Source organism: Rhodnius prolixus, unplaced genomic scaffold (assembly GCF_049639745.1).
Source record: "Rhodnius prolixus isolate KJV_2025 unplaced genomic scaffold, Rpr scaffold_2, whole genome shotgun sequence".
Classification (NCBI taxonomy): domain Eukaryota; kingdom Metazoa; phylum Arthropoda; class Insecta; order Hemiptera; family Reduviidae; genus Rhodnius; species Rhodnius prolixus.
Window position 1 is genome coordinate 30,683,951 of NW_027411592.1, and position 21,247 is coordinate 30,705,197.

The 21,247-nt window shown below is 35.5% G+C and overlaps 1 protein-coding gene across 2 annotated transcripts in view; it reads left to right on the top strand.

Annotated features, from left to right (window-relative positions):
• Positions 1-15,098, top strand: part of LOC141449460 (uncharacterized) — a 290,112-nt gene extending 275,014 nt beyond the window's left edge. The window contains exons 9-10 of one of the 2 annotated variants that reach the window (XM_074118937.1): positions 14,349-14,438; positions 14,992-15,098. In XM_074118937.1, coding sequence (XP_073975038.1) covers positions 14,349-14,438; positions 14,992-15,063 — 162 coding nt within the window. In that variant the 3' untranslated portion in view covers positions 15,064-15,098. The remainder of the gene's footprint in view (positions 1-14,348; positions 14,439-14,991) is intronic. The other variant, XM_074118936.1, reaches the window with a different exon arrangement.
• Positions 15,099-21,247: the final 6,149 nt, after the last annotated feature.

The following is a 21,247-nucleotide window of genomic DNA, read 5'->3' on the forward strand; positions in this document are numbered from 1 at the left end:
TACTTGATGAGTCTAAATCCAAAATTATGCAGTAAAAATTACACAAACTTGTTCTTCATACAAAATTTAACATTTTTTTCATAATTATTAAATTTTAATTATTAACACAAAATCAGTCTTAGCTGAGGTTTTATTAAATTGCTATTCAAAAGATTTATGAGCCTTGATCACAACAAACAGTCTATAAATCAAAATTACAAGAATCAAATAATAACGCTTCTAATTTGAGTTTAATTTTGGAATTCGTTTTGCTCATAATTCGCAAAACACATTCGTCATTCGCTTCCACTTCGTTCTGTTTTTAGCTACCCTAGGCCAGGTCGCTCCATGGCAAATCTTTACCATATCTTAATCCCAATTCGTAGTTGGACGTCCTCTTCCTCTTTTCCACAGCCTAGGTGCCTCTCTATCAATATCATCGTCCACCATACCTCTCCTCTAATAATGTGTCACTTCATTCTGCCACTATTATGTCCATCATTTCTGTTATGCTACTAACCCAAATATTAATTAGTGTATACGGTCTTTCTGGTTTGGGTTCCTGGTCATTCAGGATATAAGGGAAACGAAGTGGCAGATTTATTGGACCGGGAAGGCTCTGCGGGACACTTCGTTGGCCCGGAGCTCTGTTTTGGGGTTTCGAAGTGTGTTAAGGCTGGGGCCATTAATTTGTGGGTGCAGAGCAGGTCTCAGGAGTGGTGGCGAGCCACCACTAGGCAGAGACAGGCGAAGGAGTTTATTAGAGGCTATTCGCCGAGGCTGACCGCAGAATTAATCCGTCAAGGCCGTGGGGCTATGTAGATAATTGCAGGCTCAGAAAACACATGCATCCCCCCATGGGCCTGGCAGATGATAGCCTTTGTAGGTTCTGTCAGGAAGAGGAGGAAACGGCACTGCACGTGTTGTGTCAGTGTGAGGGGCTCGTCTGGCTAAGGATGTTACTTCTCGGGGAGGAAAAACCAAGGCCCGAGAGCTTTACTCAGAAGTCACTCTCCAGAATTAAGAGTCTGATTAAACGAACAGGTCTGGAGGGCGAGCTCTAAAGTCGGGGAGCCACAATAGATCCAAAGGGGTTGCAGTGGCGTAGGCCTTGAGGCCGCCCTAATTTAATCTATTCTATTCTAACCCAAATATTCCTTTTCCGATGCCCCTTTGTTATGCCCAGTATATACCTCTCCATTGCTCGTACAGTTATTCTCAGTTTGCTCACTGTTCTCGTATCTAAAGTCCAGGCATCACAGCCATATTACGGACAACATGAGTTTCCTGCAAAGCTTAACCTTTCGCTTCACTTGGATCTTGAAGAAGTATTTAAGGGCACATATTTTTCTCAAACCTAAACTATATCTTCTAGTTATTTTAGGAAACTGACCGAGATATTTGTCAGAAGTACTTAATTCTTGTAAGTGGCAAAGTCGTTTAATACCATTTCAAGCGATTAATTCCAATCAAATTCTACTCTTGAAATTAGCGGAACTCTTTCTGATTACCGTCCAAGATTACCGTAAAAGAATTGGCTCATCTATTGTTAAGAGTTAATTATATACCATAAATGTCATAACATCATTCTCATTAATATATTTTGAGTTATTTTCCCTATTTTAATCATTCAGAACACTTTATTGCTCTAAGTACAAGAACTAAAATCAAACTTTTTGTTTCTCTGTTCCCCATTACTACTTATAATACCTCCTTTTGTTTTTTTAACAATATTTTAATTTCCACTAACTATATAATGATGGAGCCGTAGATACGAAATTAACATTTTATAATTATTAGCTTCTTTATAAATACAAAGTTATCACTACATCTGTTTTTGTGTGTCTACCCTCCTCTTCTTTTCTATATGTTTTCGGTTATTCGCGTGACGTAGCCCGTTCTTCATGAAACTGGTAATATTTCCTCTTTTTTTACACTAAATAATAAGATAATTATTTAATTATATTTTGGTGCAAAAATAATTTTTGGCTAGAATGCTTTTTTAATTTAGATTTATACTATGGTAATGAATGTAAATATGGTTTTATCTTTTACTATCTACAATAAGAAAACTCGGTTTAAGTCTTAAATACTCATTTGACAAAACCGAGTTGTAGAATTCTCCGATTGTAGACAATGGTTTCCCATATGCCTATCATTTTTTCCATTACATTTTCAATTTATCAGAGGTAAACATTAAATGAATTTTTAAAAGAAAAATATTCGTATTTTCTTTATTTTCCAATAAACTTAAAAAGAACGAATTGAAAATGTGTACTAATTGCAATACAATTGACTTCGATCGAAAATTATTAATGTTTCATTTGAAAACCTTGGCATGGAAGTTGAATTTATTCCAAAGATGAATAACATTACCATACTACTTATTATTTTGTCATTATCTTTGGAGAATAATTGATCAAAGAAAGGCAGGTGATGTAACAGCTAGCAAACGATATTTAGGTGTTTTGAATGTGCAGATGTAAGCCTAGCGGCTACTGCATCTTCTATTTTTGTCCATTCACACTCTAGTCTGGCTTCTGGTAACTATTCATCACGATTCTCATGGCTTAGGTAATCTGGATCTCCGCTATTATTTCTTTATTATATTTTATTCTAATTCTCTATCACCTGTTCAATGTTGCCTTAATTGCAGAGAGAGACACGTTTTTTGTTTTTTTAAAGATTTTCAAACTGTAAACTATAATTTACCTATCAGCGTACTGTGGAAAAGATATTTGTTCATTGGTGTTGCAGAATGGACTAAGAAGTTACTGCATGCAAAATCCTGTAATGCAGTCAAGCCATGCGCTAGAGCAGTGGTCGGAAAACTTATTAGCCAAAGAGCCAAATATGAAAATTACAATTTAAAAAAAAATTGGGAGCCAAATCTGCTTGTTTAGTAAACTTTTATTACACTAAATAAGTAGTACACTAAATAATACTAAATATCATACTTAATAAATATTTATTAATGCGAACAATGTGCTTGCATCTCCTTGGAAAGTTTGAGTAAGTCAGGTTTGTATGTTGTTGTTTTTAATTTTAGGCATGATTCCAAGTTCTCATCAATAAGACGACTTCTCAGTTTACTCTTGATAATGTTCATGCTTGAAAAAGATTGTTCGCATATTATATGTAGAACTGAAAAGGGAAAGAACAGCAAACGCGAGCTTTTTCAGCTGATCGTAAGAGTCAGGAATACTATTCCAAACGTTGAAAATGATCATGTCTTCCTTCTCCAGGTCATTCAAAGCAGACCACTTGTGTTGTGAACTAAGATAACATTTTTTCTTCTCCAATATTTCCAATTCAACACAAAGACGTTCGAATTTAGAGCGCCATATCTCCTTGTTTTTTAAATCCAGCAATTGTATTTCAAAGCTACCTATGTCAATTTCAAAAGGAGAAAATTTCAACTCGGTTATCGTAGCATTAAGAGGATTTTTGACAAATGCTAAAGTTGCTCTGCTGTTTTTGAATTCCTGAAACCTGCTATAACATACAAACAATTTCAGCCGGTAGCTTGTACATGGTTTGTGTTTACGTTTACGAAAACTAATAAAATTAAACTCGATGCTCGTTACGTATTTTTACAACAATATAAAATTTTAATTACCTATCTATCTTTTAACTTAAACAAAAAATTATACATGTTCTCGATTTATAGAAGAATTTTAATTTATCAAAATAAGATGTAATTTTTTTCTTACCAAGTTTTTTTTTAAATGAAAATATTATTGCGCCTTCCGTAAATATTTGTGCCAGAGCCGCACTTAAGGAGCCAAAGAGCCACATGCGGCTCTGGAGCCGCACTTTGCCGACCACTGCGCTAGAGAATGTACTGCATTAAGTTGAATGAATCAATTGATTGTTTAGCTTTGTTTTGGTATTGCCACCGATTTGAATAAGCTGAATAAGTTTGATGTCCTCTCTTTAGAACTACTACTACTTTGCAGATTGTAGACCGTAAAAGTAGGTGGCTGTTGGCCTAATCCACAGCACCACATGGTCTGTGTGGTCTCTAAAGGGTGAAGAGTATGTATATAGAATATTGTGTACTCGCAGTGAATTAGTGTGATAATGAGTAAGAGTTTGTCTGTGGGTTCGCTAGACTCTAAAAGTTTTACTTATCATCCAGCTCTGTAGGCCATAAGGAAGTGGTATGAAGGTTTGAGGTGTCCTTCAGTTTTTAGGGTTGTTCGTGTTGATAGACTGGGATACTGCAGTAACCCAAAGAACACTGAAGAACTAATTCGTCGAAATGTTTCTCTTATTAGATGACAGTGCAAAGATCTAGTTTTGACTTTACACAGTACTCGTAATATTAGCGAAATATTAATATTGGAATGTATTTATTGGTGATCAATTATTACATTTCCATTTTGCATTTGTTTACGTGATAGATAATAGTCCCAGTTTTAGAATGGGTAGATGGATAAAGTGCCTCGCTTGTTTATTCTTAGAGAAAGGGAATCTGTAGTTTTATTTAAAATTTCTCTAAGGTAATAACGAAGAAGTAAATAAGAAAAGTCCAAGTAACATTGGCACTTTGCATTTCTTGGTTCCCTGCATTTGAAAAAATAAAGTAATGGTAAATATGAATAAATGCAATTATTCCAGCTGTGGTACAATCTGCCTTTGAGGGAAACGTCTTGAAGTTTGAGGAAATCTGTTAGGAAAACAATTGCATAAAATATGAGAAATAAATGTGAGAAATTTTCTTTAGATTTCCAGTAAACTCGAAACATATTTCCTTATTCCGTATAATGGTAGCGAACCTGTAAGAATACTCAGAATGGTGCTTTAAAGAAAATTGCCCCAATAATTAGATTCAAGTCCAACTTTCTTGATAAACGTTTATAAGCTAAACTGATGGTTCAATTCTTTGTGGATAATTCCCTTACTGTGAAAGAAAGCGCCAGTCTTGCGAATTCTTTGGCACAATTTCTGCTTCTATTAATCAATTTGCATAAAAAAAGTTACCAGTTCCTAGCCTTGAGGCAAAACTTTTCAACACTGCTTCAGGGATTATTATATGTGTCTATAATACTGTTTGTGCAAACGGATCACCTCATTTACAGAGTGGCACTAGTAATTTATCTACGAGAAAGTTCTTCCTAGATATTCATATAAATAGTTATATTTAATAATCACGTAAACATGGTCATTGCTGAATATTTATTTACTTTAATATACTAATTTAGAGAAAGACAAGATTAAATTATTTTACCGTTCCTACAAAAGTCATGTTCATAAACAACCCTAGTAGAAATCGCTCTTTTCAACACTTACAAGTCCCGCTATTTTATTGGTTAAACGACACTCCTTTTTCGTGCAAAACTTTCATTAATGTAATCGTTTATGTTTTCCAGTAATTTGTGTTTACAGAAATTTTACACATTGATAACATTTGAGTATGAGAAAGAGGTTTGTTAATTAATAATGTATAATATACGGTTTCATTAAATATCTAGTCATGGACACATGGCTCTATCTGCGTTTCTTTTTGGCATTTACTCAAAATGGTCATCTCATTTGTTTAATACGAAGATAACTCGTAGACTATCAACTCCGACAATTTGTTAGTGAAATTACGGACATTACTGAACTGTACAAGAAATGTAGATAACCTTAAATTGGCCTTTAAATAAATTATTGTTGCAAAATTAATCGTTGATTAGAAGGGAAAATTCAATTTTTTAAATCCATAATCATGCATTTTCACTTTCTCTTATCCTACTAGTAAGAACTGGAACTTATAGTAATCCAAAAAAAGAAAAAAGGTACTATTGCTTGGAACGTTTTCAGATCCAAATAAAGGTGGTTCTGAGAGTTTCAAATTTTGAAATTTCGAATCTGTGCCATCTGGAACCGCGCCTTTACAAAATCAGCCAACCAGATGTCATTCTTCTGCATCGATTTTTTGTTTTTTCTTTCAAAAATGGCTTTAGCTCTTCGTACTATCATTGCAGAGATGTCGGTCTACAAGGTTTATTTAAAACTTACTTCCCGTAAAATGCTTTTTTAGGCAGTTCTGTAGGAAAGATGTGTCAGAAGATTTTCTTCTAAAGTTTTAAAGAACAATTAGCGACCTTAATATATTTGTCATAATAATAGGAATTAATTAAATAATTTTATTTTTTTATCCTTTTAATGTAATTTACACCTGTACCTACAGAGTACAATAAGTAAATGCGATAAGTGTATAAATAAATATCGTGGCAGACGTAAATGACGGTCATCCAGTGATGGCCGCCATTAGTCACCTAGTTGGACACGGGGCCAACGGCGCCTCAGACGTCTTCGAGGATTGGAGGGTATAACTACTGAAGACAAGTTTGCAGCTAGAGGGTTGGGATGAAGTGAGAGTTTTTAGTGAAAATTTTTATATCGGATTTTGGCAAGTTCGGAGATGAGTGGAATTTGGAGATCTTTATGTATTGTGTGGTTGCTAACATAGAATGGAGCGTGTACTATGCGGCGGAGTATTATGGATTGGAGCGTTTGCAGTCTATTGATGTTTGATTTTTTAGCTGTCCCGTAAAGTTCGAGTCCGTAAGTCCATATTGGTGTGAGAAGAGCTGTATAGAGTCGTCGTTTGTTCTGTAGTGAGAGTTTTGAGCGTTTGTCAAGTAGAAGTTTGTATCGTTTGTTTAGTTCGGTACGAAGTCTTGTATGGGGGTTCCAGGTAAGTCTCTTGTCTAGGTACATTCCAAGGTACCTCACATGGTCGGCTGGTGGGATAGGTGTATGATGTAAGAAGACAGGTGGTGGAGTTTGATCTTTGAGTGTGAAGACTATGTATTAATGTAATTAAATAATTAAACTTCGTAATTTAAATGAAATCAGTACATTAGTGAAGTGTAAAAAATATCGCGGAAATTAAATTTTTCAAAACTTTAAATTAAGTTGCAATTTTGAATTGTTTAACGGTTGAAGGTAGAAATGTCTATTTAGATTCGATCTTCATCAATGTAGCGCGACCAGAAAGAAGACGCGTACTTACACAATTTGTAAATACATTTTTTTAAAGTAATCGTTAGTAACAAGCTTTGCCATTTCTTGATTTTATATAAATATATATAAATTATGTGAAGAAATTAAGATTCACTAGAAAAGGTCAATTATTAAGTTTTTTTTTGTAGTATTTTATCTCCTTATTGCGCTGCTATTATAATATTTACCTAAAGTGGAGCTTGGATAATTATGATAATGTGATGTTGATGCTATTCAGCCTTCTTTGTCTAGAGATAAGACAGAAGTTAGGGTATAGGAGCCGGGGAGCACGTGGTGTCGGTGATGATGGTAAGTTGAGAAAGTGGGTTCAGACGGAGAGCCATTATTAAATAATTGTAACTAAGTGGCAGTATGCAGCCTGCAGGCATCTAGATGGACCCGTGGATACCGACTGAACTATAGGGGCTTAGCCAGCTGTACTGACTTCCACTTGCCCCGCCGAATAACATCAACACTCTTACCATGATACTTTTGCCGGCTATTAAATCTTCTTCAATTACTATAGTTAAGAATCAAATGTACACATCGATTTCACTTCTATTTGTAATGAATCCCACACCCATCGCCCTGTAGATCCTGACCATCGTTTTTCTATTATGCTCATTCTACTTAGCAATCATTGCCACATATTTAGTTTTCTTATGCTGCTCAGGAAATTTATTCCAATAGTTACTGATCTCCTAGTTTTAAGTCAACTTCGCATTTCCAGCAAGCTGTGCATTTTAATAACTTATTTATTAGATTTTCTCTACCTAGAAACGTCTTACAGCTTACTATCCGGTGATGGATAGTCTTGTCTGTAACGAGAGAATACTGTCTGGAAACTGGCAGTGCACTGCAAAAAAGCTCCAGCCATATCCGTGGCCGTACCGTATCTCAGATGTTGACGTGCCCTAAATTTTTTTTTTTTTTTAATCATTTATTTAGTTACAATCAACGCATTTTGCGTTATAAGCAACAATGATAACAATAAATAACAATAAAAGAGTGGAGAAGTTACCCAGCGGTAACACTCCAAAAACATTTTACTTTCTACTGACTCTCTTCATCAGAGAGGAGATCGCGAGGCCACTGTCTTTTAAGACGTCTGGAAGTGTTGTCTGGAAATGTTCTTGAAGATAGATGTTGTACCAGTGGATTGTGATGTGTTTGTATGTTAAGGTGGAAATTTCTGTATCGTGTTTTTGCAACTTGTGTGACGAAAGGAATGTTCAAGTCTGTGTGAATGGTTTGATTGGTGACGTAGAAAGGAGCGTTTACTATAGAGCGAAGAATTTTAGATTGCAAGGACTGGATCCTTTACAGATTTGAGCGTTTGGTTGAACCCCACAGTTCGATGCCACAAGCCCAGACTGGCTTTAGTATACTTACATATATAAGTCTTTTGTTGTCCAGAGTGAGTTTTGATCTGTTGTCGAGTAGTCTTTTCAGTTGTCGGAAGCGTCTGTTAAGTTCTGTTCTCTTAAGTCGAGTATAAGGGTTCCATGTGAGTCTTCTGTCAAGGTAAAGCCCAAGGTGCCCTAAATTTAAAAATATTTATATACTTAGTTTCCATTAAACCATAATAGGCTACACACCTCTGGCAGACCTTGGCCGCCTCAAACATTCATTTCTCTCTTGGGAAGGAACATCCTTTACCATGTAGTGTAATGAATGTGATGAGCATGACTTTGTAATTGTGTTTTGTGAATATGAGAGCAGTGGTCCTCAACCTATTTCTTCCTTGGCTCTCATTTGATTGATGGTTATTTTGGTGGTCTCCTTTAGTGTCATTAAAAAAAGTTTAAAATTATTTCCTGAACAATTTATACATTATGTAGATACATAAAGGACAGTGAGTTCTATTTGGTAAAATGCTTCTTCTGGTCAGCCGATTTTCATAAAATTTGGAAATTCTGTCTGATATTTGATTCTTATTAATATTGTACAAGTGGTAAAGCAGTGCAATAAACAGTGAAGGCACTTTAGAGGAAACCGAACCACTTCCACTGGAAGAAATGCCCTTAATCGAATTATCTGGGAAAAATGTTTGAGGTAGAAATTATCGATCAACGTGTAACGAGCTGCAGATGAAGTTCAAATAAAATCGTTGATACTAAAATACAAAAATTCTTCAAAAAATGGAAAATCTATTCAGTAAATTGATTCTTCCAGTTAAACAATTTAGACTGGTTACCGGAAGACATGGCACCACCCATACGAAAGGTCATATTTGAACTTCTGCGATATTTCAGTTATGCTAATGACAATTAAACAGGCGAATTCGTACTACATTTTCGGATTCAGGGGACCTCAGAGCGGATATTTGCAATGAAGATTCAGTCAAATTTAAGATGCCGACCAGTTTTGGAAGACTGTATAATATTTAAACTAGCACCATCTGAGGTTTTTAGTCGCCACATTAGTGTGGAGTTTAAACACAACAATTACAAGTTATTATGGAGGCGCCACGGTAACCGAGCGGTTAGAGACGAGACCTGCAAAGCTAATATGCATTGTGTGGTACTGGGTTCGAATCCCGGTCTTAGGCCTTTGATTTTATTTAAAGGATAATAAAAGAAATTTACAGTAAAGTAGGTTTGCTAGCCGCCTCTGTCCGCGACACCTAATTGGTAGTTGGACGTAAAGCCCGCCTGAAAAAATTAGGCTTTTACTTTACTTACAAGTTACTATTGAAGGTTAAAGTTGAGAGGTGTGGTCACTTGTCTAGCCTTCTTTAGCACAGGACAACGGATACTAAGGATTTATTCATCAGTTTGGTAAAATAATGTGGATTAGATAAAGCTCTTTTGCACATACTCTGTGGACCCTATATTTAGTTGTTCCATCTTATGAACCACAGCCCCAGTTTAAGAACCACTGGGCTAAGGAAAACTAAGGTAGCTAATGAAACAAGAGTTTACACTAGACCATAATCTTACAATTACTATTGCCAATTACTGTCTGACAATGGCATACTAAGGAGCTAACTAAATGATTACTTATAAAAAGACACGATGTGGTAGCAATGGCTAGTTGAATAAAGCAAGTGTACTAGGGTGTGGCTTTGACGAGCAGTTTGTAGCTTGACGTGGGTGGCAGATTGTTAAGTTGATTGAATCCGATGGTGATACATTCTGACAGATTGATACGTCCACTTAACCCTCGGTAATGGAGAGAGAGAGAGACATTTCCAGTCTTTTGGAGGAAGAGGTGTGTTTCCCCTGCTATAATGTTATTTTTATGCCTTCCCTTACAAGGTCTCTTACTGCCGTAAGTGAAATTTATTTGCAATAAGTTTATGTTTCTTTCTATCCACAATAATACTTGAGAGTTTTTCGATTGACTATTACATCGCATGCGGTCTTTCTCTTCTTCTTCTAACTTCCCAACAACTCTCTACCAATCAAGCATTCTCTTCACTAGATCCGGCTCATGTTAGGTAAAGATCTAGCTAGCTCTCCTCTCTGCACAATTCTCTAAGATCGCGGTGTTTACTTCCTCATACCAATCCTTCTTCGCTTTTGATGGCATTTGTAGGTCACTACCGGTCTCATTAAGTGCTTATTATAGAAAAGTTTAGCCTTTCGAATTGTTTTTGTTGAGAGAAAAAACCATCGGTTTCCTATTTTTGCTATTATTATTTTCCATTTCCTTTTAATTTTGACTGTGGCTAGTGATCGTAACTACTCGAAGGACTATTTTTGCAGCTTTCTTTATCTTTTTACTATCACTGAAAAACTGAATTTACCTCGACCAGAAAACTGCTCAAACCAAAACTGCAAACCTCTGGAGTATCTAAAACTTTGCAAATCTCTTTTTAATTGACTATTTCGTTCAATACCGAAACAAACCTTCCAGTATTTTATATCTTACGGTATTCTTTGTTTCAAAATATTTATTCTTATTCGATACACAAATGTTTGGCATATCGATTTGGAAGTTATGATGAAAGCAGACTATGATGAATATAGAAAGGAAACTCTTCTTCAATTTTCTCTGAATTTATTATATATTTTCCGAAATTTCCTTATTTTCTAATTTCTAGATTTATTTAATTTAATTAACATTAATAGAAGCAATTTGAAATCCAATTAACTTTTTATTGGAAATGTTTCAATGTAAATCTTTAAAAGTTTGGTTTCCACTAGCAGCTGAAACTAGCGCATCTGGGTTGCACCACTTTATTCTGCTTAATTTGCAAGAAGAGAGAGAGGAAAAACCATAATGAATCTACTAACTGCTGATGAAACAGAATGCAGATAGCATCAACAAGAATGTTACAGTGTTACCAACCAAAGGGATATAGTACGCCCAAGAGTAGGGAGGGTGAATTTATTTTCAATTAATTCTAGCTAAAAGTTCGTTATAAAAAGTAGTTTATCTTGAGAAAGTAGAAGTTATGGCTAGTAGTGGCGCTAACAGCATAACCGTAAAGTAGTTGCATATTTTTTACTGGTGGAACTTAAAGTGCCAAATTACGTGGGAGACGGTAGTCCATACTTTGATATTTACATTTTTTCAACAAAATAAAGAGTAGATACCCTGAGGAGTCTCCTTTTTACTAGCCCGCACTCATAACCATAGTCCAGTATTCATCATTACAGAAAGGAGTGAGTCAGCCACGTTGAGTAGATAGCAGTAGAACTATATTTTCTTCAGAGGTATTTATACATGCATACTGAGGCAATATTTTCGAAAAAAAACCATTTTAAAACTAAATCATCGCAATTTATTGTTTTAAATATTGTTTTCTTAAAAAAAGTAAACAAAAAAAAAGCTATCCCAGGTTCAGTAAAGAAGATAAATTATTTACAAAGAACCTTAGTAGATAATATCCCCAATAATAACAATATATTATATTTATTTATACATTTATGTGGTTTGTATCCAAAAATTACTTGTAAATAACAGTTTCTGTCAACTGTTCAGGGCTGATTATTTGATCATTTTTTAGAAGGAAAGTAATTTCTGTTGGCGGCAAGTGAGAAACAACAGGATACTGGAGCTGTAAAATTTCAGAACTCTCTTCGTCTCTCTCTCTAGAAATTGTATTTATATATTGGTGAGAGGGTGCGGGGGTGAGTTGGAGCGTTAAATATAAAACTGATGATAAATATACAGTTCGCTCTATTGAGAAGGCAGCGAACTAGTGGGGGAGTGATGGCTGTCAACTAGAAAGTGAGCAACTGTGTCTCCAAAGAAAATAAGTATCATTTAAACGTGTGTTTGAAGTAAAAGAAAACGGTTTCAGTCTGTAAATAGAAATAAATCTTAAAGACTGAATGTTGTGGAAGGCAAACTGATGGGGTGGAGCCATCCTAAAGGAGCAATTAAGTGACACATAGTTGACAGACAGAGATCAACATATGTTTACTTATGGAGTATGTAGGCAATACATAACACCAGTTTGGTGTCGGCCCAGCCATTTCTACAAACAACATTTAGTCTTAGCTTGTTGATAAACTGGTGGCGCACTGAGTGATGTCACTTTTTGTGCCCTTCTCATTTTCACTAGCAAACCTATTATTTAGTCACCACAGTCAAGTTTGACTGCTTTCCTTCCTAGTTAATTGACTTAACCTGTTCGGAGTCACCTTTCTGCTTCCCATTTTTAGGTTTTAAATGGGCTTTCCCTGTTGCAAGCTATGACGATGATCTTCTCTTTGAATCCGTTGAATTATAAGTGTTGGTAGTTCCTAATAACCAATCTAAGTTCACTTTAAAAGTAATGTTACGGAATTGATGAAAAGAATTGGCAAAAGTGAAATTTAAAATTGAAATTTTGGCAAACATATTGTTAAAATTGTTAATGTCTGACAAATACAATCAATGGCCCAGAGTGGCGATGCTTTGGATAGCACAGGGTTTCTCTCCCCGCTAACGGATAGTAATAATGATGTTTGGAGTTATCGTTGTTGTCCCGCTCCATGATGTAGCTTCTCCGAGCGGACAATTCTACGTACGATAAAAGACTAATTTGAAATATGAAAGAAGATAAAATTAAGTAGTTTAGCGGCTGGCATTAATCTAACATAAAATTGGGAGACAATGACTAAAGAAGGGAACTAATACAATTTAAGATTAAGGTAACATGAAACGAGAGAGTTTGTGCAATGATCTGTTGCATTACGAGTTCTAGAGGAGAATGTACCTCGTTGATAATCCAATCTTTTAAAGGCGCTACTAGAGAGATGACGCTTTTTCAAATTGTTAAATTCTACAAATTTATTTCGACATCTCCAGGCACTTGAAAGTTCTAGAAAGTAAAAAGTTGTTCAAAAAAGCATAATTTACAAAAAAAAAATTGTTATTTATTGTTCTATATGAGGGAGGAGGGGTACTTATCGCACACCGAACTGAGAGGTTGCACCTACCAGTGCAGTATTGCCGTTTAGAGGGTGTCATGAATTTAAAGGGCCACTATGCAAAATTGGTTATGAACAGAATTTATTGTTTGATAGTTTAAGATTATTGTTTTGTCTGAGCGAAGCAATATTCAGCACAACAGAATCTTATCGCCTATGTAGGGCCACATGCCTACCCCAGAGTGACATTTAGGTTGCTTGAACTGGCTACTTCTTAAGGGTACGTCTGAGTGTTTTTGGTTGTTAGGCAGGTATACCTGCAGATATATTTGTATTTATAAACTTCTTTTAAATTTGTGATTTGCTTTTTAAAGAAAAGCCACTATTTCAAACAAGTTTTTAAAATGAAAATTCTTGTAAAAAGCGCTGTACATATTTAATGATAACAGGCGCCTCGGTAGCCGAACTGTTAGAAGCGAGGCAAAGCTAAGAAGTATTACGATACTGGGCTCGATTCCCGGTCTAGGCCTCGGATTTTTTTTAATGGTTTATTATTAGAAGTTTGTAGTAAAGTACGTTTAATAGTTGCCTTTGTTCACGGCAACTAACCGATAGTTGGACGTAAAGCTCGCCTGAAAAAATAGGCTTTACTTTTAGGTATATAAAACACAAATCAAACTAAATCGATGGTGGTAATTTACTGTCTACGAACTGAAGAATTGAATGCCACATATTAGCATGATGATAGAGGCAGTTGGCCACCATAAGAAATTCATGACGATTTAAATTAATTGTTAACAATACATTGATATGAATAATTTATTCATAATTGAATACATTAATAAGATAAACTAAAGAAAAGAGTAGAAGGTAAATTAAGTTCTGTTCTAACAAGTACAATAATTAATTGGTGCCTCCATCAAACATTTGAACGATTGTTGTTGCATTATCATCGGGAAATAGCGAGGGTTTGGCAGGAAGATATAGTGCTGGGTTCCACAAACTTCTAAAATAATGATTAGTTTTTCTTGAAGAATAAAGTAAGTTTGTTGTTTGTTTCAGACTGCGCTACACTGGGGAGCCAAACATGGTAACTTGGACTTAATCAAGTTGATTGCAGGGACTCACAAAGCTGACGTGAATTCAAGAACGGTAATCGCTTTCTTTTTTATCTTTTATAATTTTCCTTTTGATGTTTGCTCCTTTCGTGGCTCCCTTCGGCACCAGAATTTGTACATCGTCGTTGGTGAATGTGTTCCAGGGAGTGAACTAAATGCTCTTAAATCTAATTCCGTTCATGTACACCATTTTAAATTCTACTTTTCAGTTCAGGGTGAATGAATCTACAGGTGCCATCGCGTTCTAGACCCAATTTTTTTTCAAGCTCCCTCGTGAGTCGACTATACCGATTTGTGAGTACCCTGAGTCATCCATCTCTTCAGGTACTTAATGCACTATGTGGTTCTGACTGCTGTGTATTCAATTTGTATTTGCACAGAAATATCATCAGTGACGCGTGATTTCTGATAGCGCAGCAAATTCCTTCAACGGCAATTTAGGAACCTTTAATTTAAGAGTGGTGATTGCTTTTTCAATCATGTTTAAAATAAATTTAGGAATGAATTAAACCTTTTTTGTGTTTAAACTATCCCAGAAAGTTAATAGAATTAGATTCAGCATTTTTAATCTAATGAACGGTTTCCAGAATGAAAGAAAACAAGCATGTTGTAACGATGAAATATTTGATTTTGTCCAGCCTTGCGCACTCCATTGTTAGGGAAAGAATGAAGAAGTGATTATTAAGTCTTGACATGTTTCGCTTGAGGTAATTCTTGCTTGTTTCTAGCGATTTATTATTCTACTTTAAATAGTTTTAATCCGTGTTGTTCAGAATTATTAATAGAATTTATGACAATTTTAGTCTTTAAAGCGCTTTTTTTTGTTAAAACCAAAGATTCGAATTCAATAATTTAGATTTATTCATTAGTAAATTTTGCTGCACTGTAGGACAATTTCCTTATGTGGAAGCTGGTGTCTGTAGGGCAAGATATCTACAAGCTGGTGATGACTGTAGGCCAAGATATTACGGTGGATCTCCTGAATAAACGACTATTGCATGCCATTCTGAACATGCCAATCATTTACCTTATCAGATATTAATAATATGTCCTCAGTAATTTCAATATTATTTGGCCATTACACGCCATTTAATATTCATATTGATGGCCTTCAGGGTGTTAGTTACATCGCTTACGTATTTACTGAAGTTATTCCCATGTTTTTTTGCAAGCTTTATGCAAGAAACCTTTAATTTGTTTTATCTATTTACATGGATTAATTGCCTAAATTACTTTTTCGAAGAGGTCAGCATCCAAAGTTAATTCATTAACTGATGTTGCGGAATACGAAGCAATAATCTAAATTCATTGCCGTTAAACTTTAAATAACTGTTTTTTTAACTTCTACAGTAACATTTATCTCATGAAGTGCCATAAAAATCGTTTTAAAAACAAACTAAGATAAAATGAACATACATACGTAGAGACAGAAAAAAATAAAACAAACTGCATACAGAAGAACAGAACCAAGTTTATTTTGGCAAATCAGTTGTTTTAAAAATTGAGAGAACTTAATTAAACGATTAAGATTACGAGTTCCATCTAAAAACAATTTGTACATGTTTTATTCATCGTTTGCGAACGCTCTCAGTTTGCATACACCGAATAAATTGAAGATGGCATTGATATTTTGCTTATGATCAATTATTAGATAATAAATTAATTATTTTCAACTACAGCTCCTTTACATTTATTTTTTTTATTTTTATCTTTTATTGTAATTTACCACTGCAACAGTTGTTGCAACAAGCAAATATGGTAAAAGAAAAAAGAAATAAAAGAAAATCATGAGTGGAGAAGGCACCCAGTGGTGCCACTCCAGTAACGTGCTTTGCTCTCACGATAAGAGTAGATCACGAGGCCATCTTCTCTTCAATCTCCTTAGAGGATTACCTGGTAATGTGGAGGAAGATAAGTGTTCTATGAGAGGGTTAGCAGGAGCTGCTGTAGAGGAATGAAATTTGAGAAAACGAGTGTTAGCAAGATCTGTAATGAAAGGGATTTCGAGGTCATTATGGATAGTGAGGTTAGATACATAGAACGGAGCGTTAAGAAGTTTTCGAAGTATTTTTGACTGTAATGCCTGGAGGCGTAGTGAGTTGGAACGCTTAGTCGATCCCCATACATCGATGTCGTATTACCAAATAGGTCGCAGTAACAGTAGATACATGAGTCTTTTGTTATGTACTCGTAGGTTAAGTTTCGTACGTTTGTCAAGTATTCTGGCGAGAAGTTTGTAGCGTTGGTTAGTTTCTTGTCTTTTCAGTCTAGTATGGGGATTCCATGTCAACCGTTTGTCTAGGTACTGTCCAAGGTAGCGTACTTTGTCCACAGTTGGTGCAGGAGTTTGGTTCAAGATGAAAGGAGGTAGGATTTTCCGTCTGAGAGTAAATACTATAAACTTTGACTTCGTAACGTTGGTTTTGATTCTCCATTTGAAAAGCCAGTCCTGTAAGTGGTTAATGTGTGTTTGTAGAGTTCGTGTAGCGATAAGGGGATCGGAATGAGGAGATAAGATTGCAGTATCGTCAGCAAAGGTAGAAATAATGGATGATGAGGTATATCTGCTATATGGAGTAAAGAAGAGGACCTAGGTCACTGCCCTGAGGAACACCAGCTCGAGCTAGGCGGATATCAGACGGATATATTTATTTAAATAGAAAATTTAAAATTTCTCGGTGCACTTAAAGAAATTTGCGTTTTATTCGAAGTTTTTCAAATATCGTCCTTCAGAGGTTAGAATTACGATGTTTATGATAGTAAAATTTATATTTATTTCAAAGTTTAAATTACAATTGTATTGTACATAATCCAAAATTTTATACTAATAAGTTAATGAATTATGTAATGTCCTCGATGGATAATAATACATCTGAGTACATGATAGACCCCCCGTCCTTCAGCTCTGCCCAGTATGTAGGGTGTAAATTAGGGTCTGACCACTCTTATTAGTGTTGTAGATAGAAAAGGGTTTAAAAAAACAAGATTGTAAACTAAAAACTTTTCTTATCTTTCCAAAAGTATCGTTGGATATAACATTATCCAGCGCCTTGCTTTAGGACTAAGGGTATATACTCGTACATTATACATGCTAAAACCTTGCGGCCGTCGCGCTGCTAAAGGCTGCAGGCGGGTGCACGCTAACTCCCGTCCTACTCAACTATTATCATAATATCTACCACGACATGTTTACCATATTTTTTATTCCTTTTTTTTTACTTGCTTACTTTCTCTATTTTTTCCCCCCTTTTTGTCTATTATTTACGAGGGCTGTTTTTTGTTGGGGAAAAGATAGGTACAAGCTTTTCCTGAATTTGATTCTGCCCCTTTCCTTAATTTTGCTCTTTTTTTTGTTGGTCTAAGACTAAGAGTTCATCCCCGGAGATGGTATTGATGCTCATCTAGTATCACCTCCATCTCAGGCCTCATCCATCCTCCACCTTTTTTTGCTTTCAGAGTACACTATAAACAGGAAATAAACCAATTCCATCACCAACCGTCTGGTAAAACGTTAATTATTTTCTAAACTTTACTATATCAAGTGCATCCCGATTACAAATACTTACACGTTATTAGTAACAGCTAAAAGTCTTAATTCACTTAATTAACGTGCTCGTATGTTCATTTTTATTTATGTATTTTTTTGTATTATTTTAATGATATTCGTTAGATCTAATTTTATTAGAGCAATGTGTGAAGAAAGAGGACGTTGTAAGATTACTTTTTAACTGGCCAATTAACAGTCTCTTTATCTTCATGTCGTTGTTATAATTTATAACGTTTATTTTTTCTGTTTCATGTTCCTGGGTTTTGGTGGATTTCATCATGCAACAGAATGGGGTAAGTTCGACTTATTTAATTATTAATTTTGGTTTTTATTTCGTAAGAATTGTTGCATAGATTAAGATCTTCTATGTGGAGTTAGATGACAATCGACATGATTATTGTTGGCTGCAATATGATAAATATTTAAATGTAAAGTTTATTTAGGTATCATTAACTAGTCTGTACCAATAGCAATAATGCATGAGCCATTAGTAATTAGTTTCTACAACCCGTAGAAATCATAGCCGCTTCCGTCCTTGCCCGATCCACGCAACAAGCCTCTAAACTGCAAATGAAACATTGCCACAGCCTCCTATTCATGGTTTTACTGATATCTAACAAATGCTTAAGCCTTCGAACAGACGCTCTTGTCCGAATTTGTCCCGGTGAAATGCTCTACCACTTCTTTCAGTTTAGCTCCCAAAATCCTGTCGTCCCTTATGAGCTGATTCCATGCATACCAAATACATATACGAGTACGTACAATATTATAATATTTTAAAATGATTTTTGGCAATAGAAATTCTTCTAAACCATGCTGATTGTTGAACCTGTAAAGCTAGTAATATCCTTTCATCCAATTGGTCTCCTTCCATTCTTAAACAAAATTCGAAAAACTGTTGCTTAAACGAATCTATCCTCTCCTAGAATCTCAGCGTATCTTCTTTGCATAGCGTAATCTCGGCCTCTCTCGAATGTAAGCAATACTGACAGGAGTTTTTCTCTATAAGCTCAGATTTTGATCGCTTTTAAGTTCTAGGATTTTTTGTTAAGAGCATAATCTCTTCGCATTTCTCATAACTCTTCGGACGCTTTTCCAGTGATGTGTTTGTGGTAATTCCTGCTCATCCTGCTTTCCAAGTTTGTGCAGGTTTTCCCCATAAGGAGTATTCCTGGGCCTATAATTTACACTATGTACACCGCAGTTATTCTTCTACCCTCCTTAGTCTTTTCTTTTCTCTTATGCTGATGTCACGGCAATCCGGCAAAGACCTGGTCATGCCCGGTCGCTTCCATAAAGACTCAACTTCTTGTTAAGAAGAGCGACAGGCACGAACACTGAAAGCAGCATCTTCAGTCGATCACTCAGCGTGCAGCTTTCGCTGATGGAGATCCGAGCAAAGAAGAGGTACCATTATAATACCTATAAAAAACCGCTAGAAGGTTGGAATTGTGTACAGTTGTAGGGGTAATCGAGTACTATAATTGTACACATTTGAACACAGATTGCCCCAATAGGACTGGAGATAGAACTATTCGAAATATGAAGGCAAAACTCCCAACGAACCATTAATGTGAAACCATTACTTTGCGAGCGCGAAATCATTTAAAGTTTCAGGGGCTGTTATCAAATATTTCTTGTTAATTTAGTACAAACGAAATTATAAATTATTCCTCACTAAAGTAATCAAGGTAAGATGAAACATAAGGAAAATATTTTGAGAAATACTCTTATTTAATTCAGTACTATACAGTAATAAATAATTGATAGGTACATTTATCTGTTAGTATCTTTACAAAATTTAGAAATTGGTTTTATTTTCCTACTGAAGGCATTCTGTCGTACTAGAATGGATGTCGTCAGGATGAATTTGTTGTTACGGATAACAATTACTGAGATATTCTCCACATTGCAAAATGGGCATTTTGGCTAATCAAAAATGTTCCTGAAGTATGTCATTGCTAATGAAGTGTCTGAAGCTCTCTCTGTACTCTGTATTATCCTTAGCGTTTATCTACAACCAGAAAGCTCGTGTGAGCATCTTGAAAACTCCGCGATTATCTAAGCCAGGGGTCCCCAAACATTTTACACAGGGGGCCAGTTCACTGTTCCTCCGACTGTTGGAGGACCGGACTATAAAACAAACTATTTTAAAATATATATATAAAAAAAAAAAAAACTGGAACAAATAGAATATTTAAAATAAAGAACAAGTAAATTTAAATCACCAAAATGCCCAGTATTTCTGTGGGAATTATGGGCCTGCTTTTGGCTAATGAGATGGTCATTGTCCGGTTTAGTTATAGTGCTTTGCCTTTCTTCCTACTTCTGCTGTTATTTTACACTGTTTTCGGAGCCGTGATGCGTGCATCCCGCGTCATCGGAAGTAGTACTATACATGAGCGACGCAGCGCTTTGCGGCACCGCCACATATATAGTGCTCCTCTCACTGACCACCAATAAAAGAGATGCCCCTTCCGGAAGTGCGGCGGGGGCCGGATAAATGTCCTCAGGGGGCCGCATGTGGCCCGCGGGCTGTAGTTTGGGGACCCCTGGTCTAAGCAATGGCCCAGTAGTCGCAATTAATGCTGCGTTTAAGCCTGATATTGCTGCAACTTTTTAAAAAATACATTGGGGACCTGTTCATTTATTGTAACAAGAAGTTGGGCTATGAGAGAAAGTTTGGAAAGCAATGAGTTGGAGCATTACCGGAAGGCAAGAAGCTTGATTAAAAAGAACGTATTAATAACACTATCGAGAACATCGATCAATCGATTTCAATTCCCTTACCAAAATCCAAAAAGCTGTTAAAGGTTTTGCTTAAAATTAAATTCTCTATAAGAACGATGACAGTGTAAGTTGTAAAGTTTAATTAATGATGACAAATAATAACATTTCTCTTCATATATGTACGCATAGAGTTATGTTTTACAACAAAATAATGCACACATTAGTGTTGGCTGTTGGCTTTACAATTCGTTAAAATTCAAATTTTGCCCAATTAATTAGTTTGTAATGAAAAGTGCAACCTCGTTGGTTTGTACGAGTATATGGTGGGGGTTTGGCGGCCTTTATATTCATTATAGTCACAGTGCAACCTAACCTAACCACTACATTCTAAATTACATTATATTATCTACACACATGTATTCTCTATTCAAATTTCACAAGTCAATGTAATCTGTTTACTAAACAAGTTAGGGACATGGTGTTAACAAGCAGAATAATAATATAAAAGAGTTTGCCAGCTTTATAAATGTTTGCTTTATTAAATTTAATACTGTTTTACGTACATG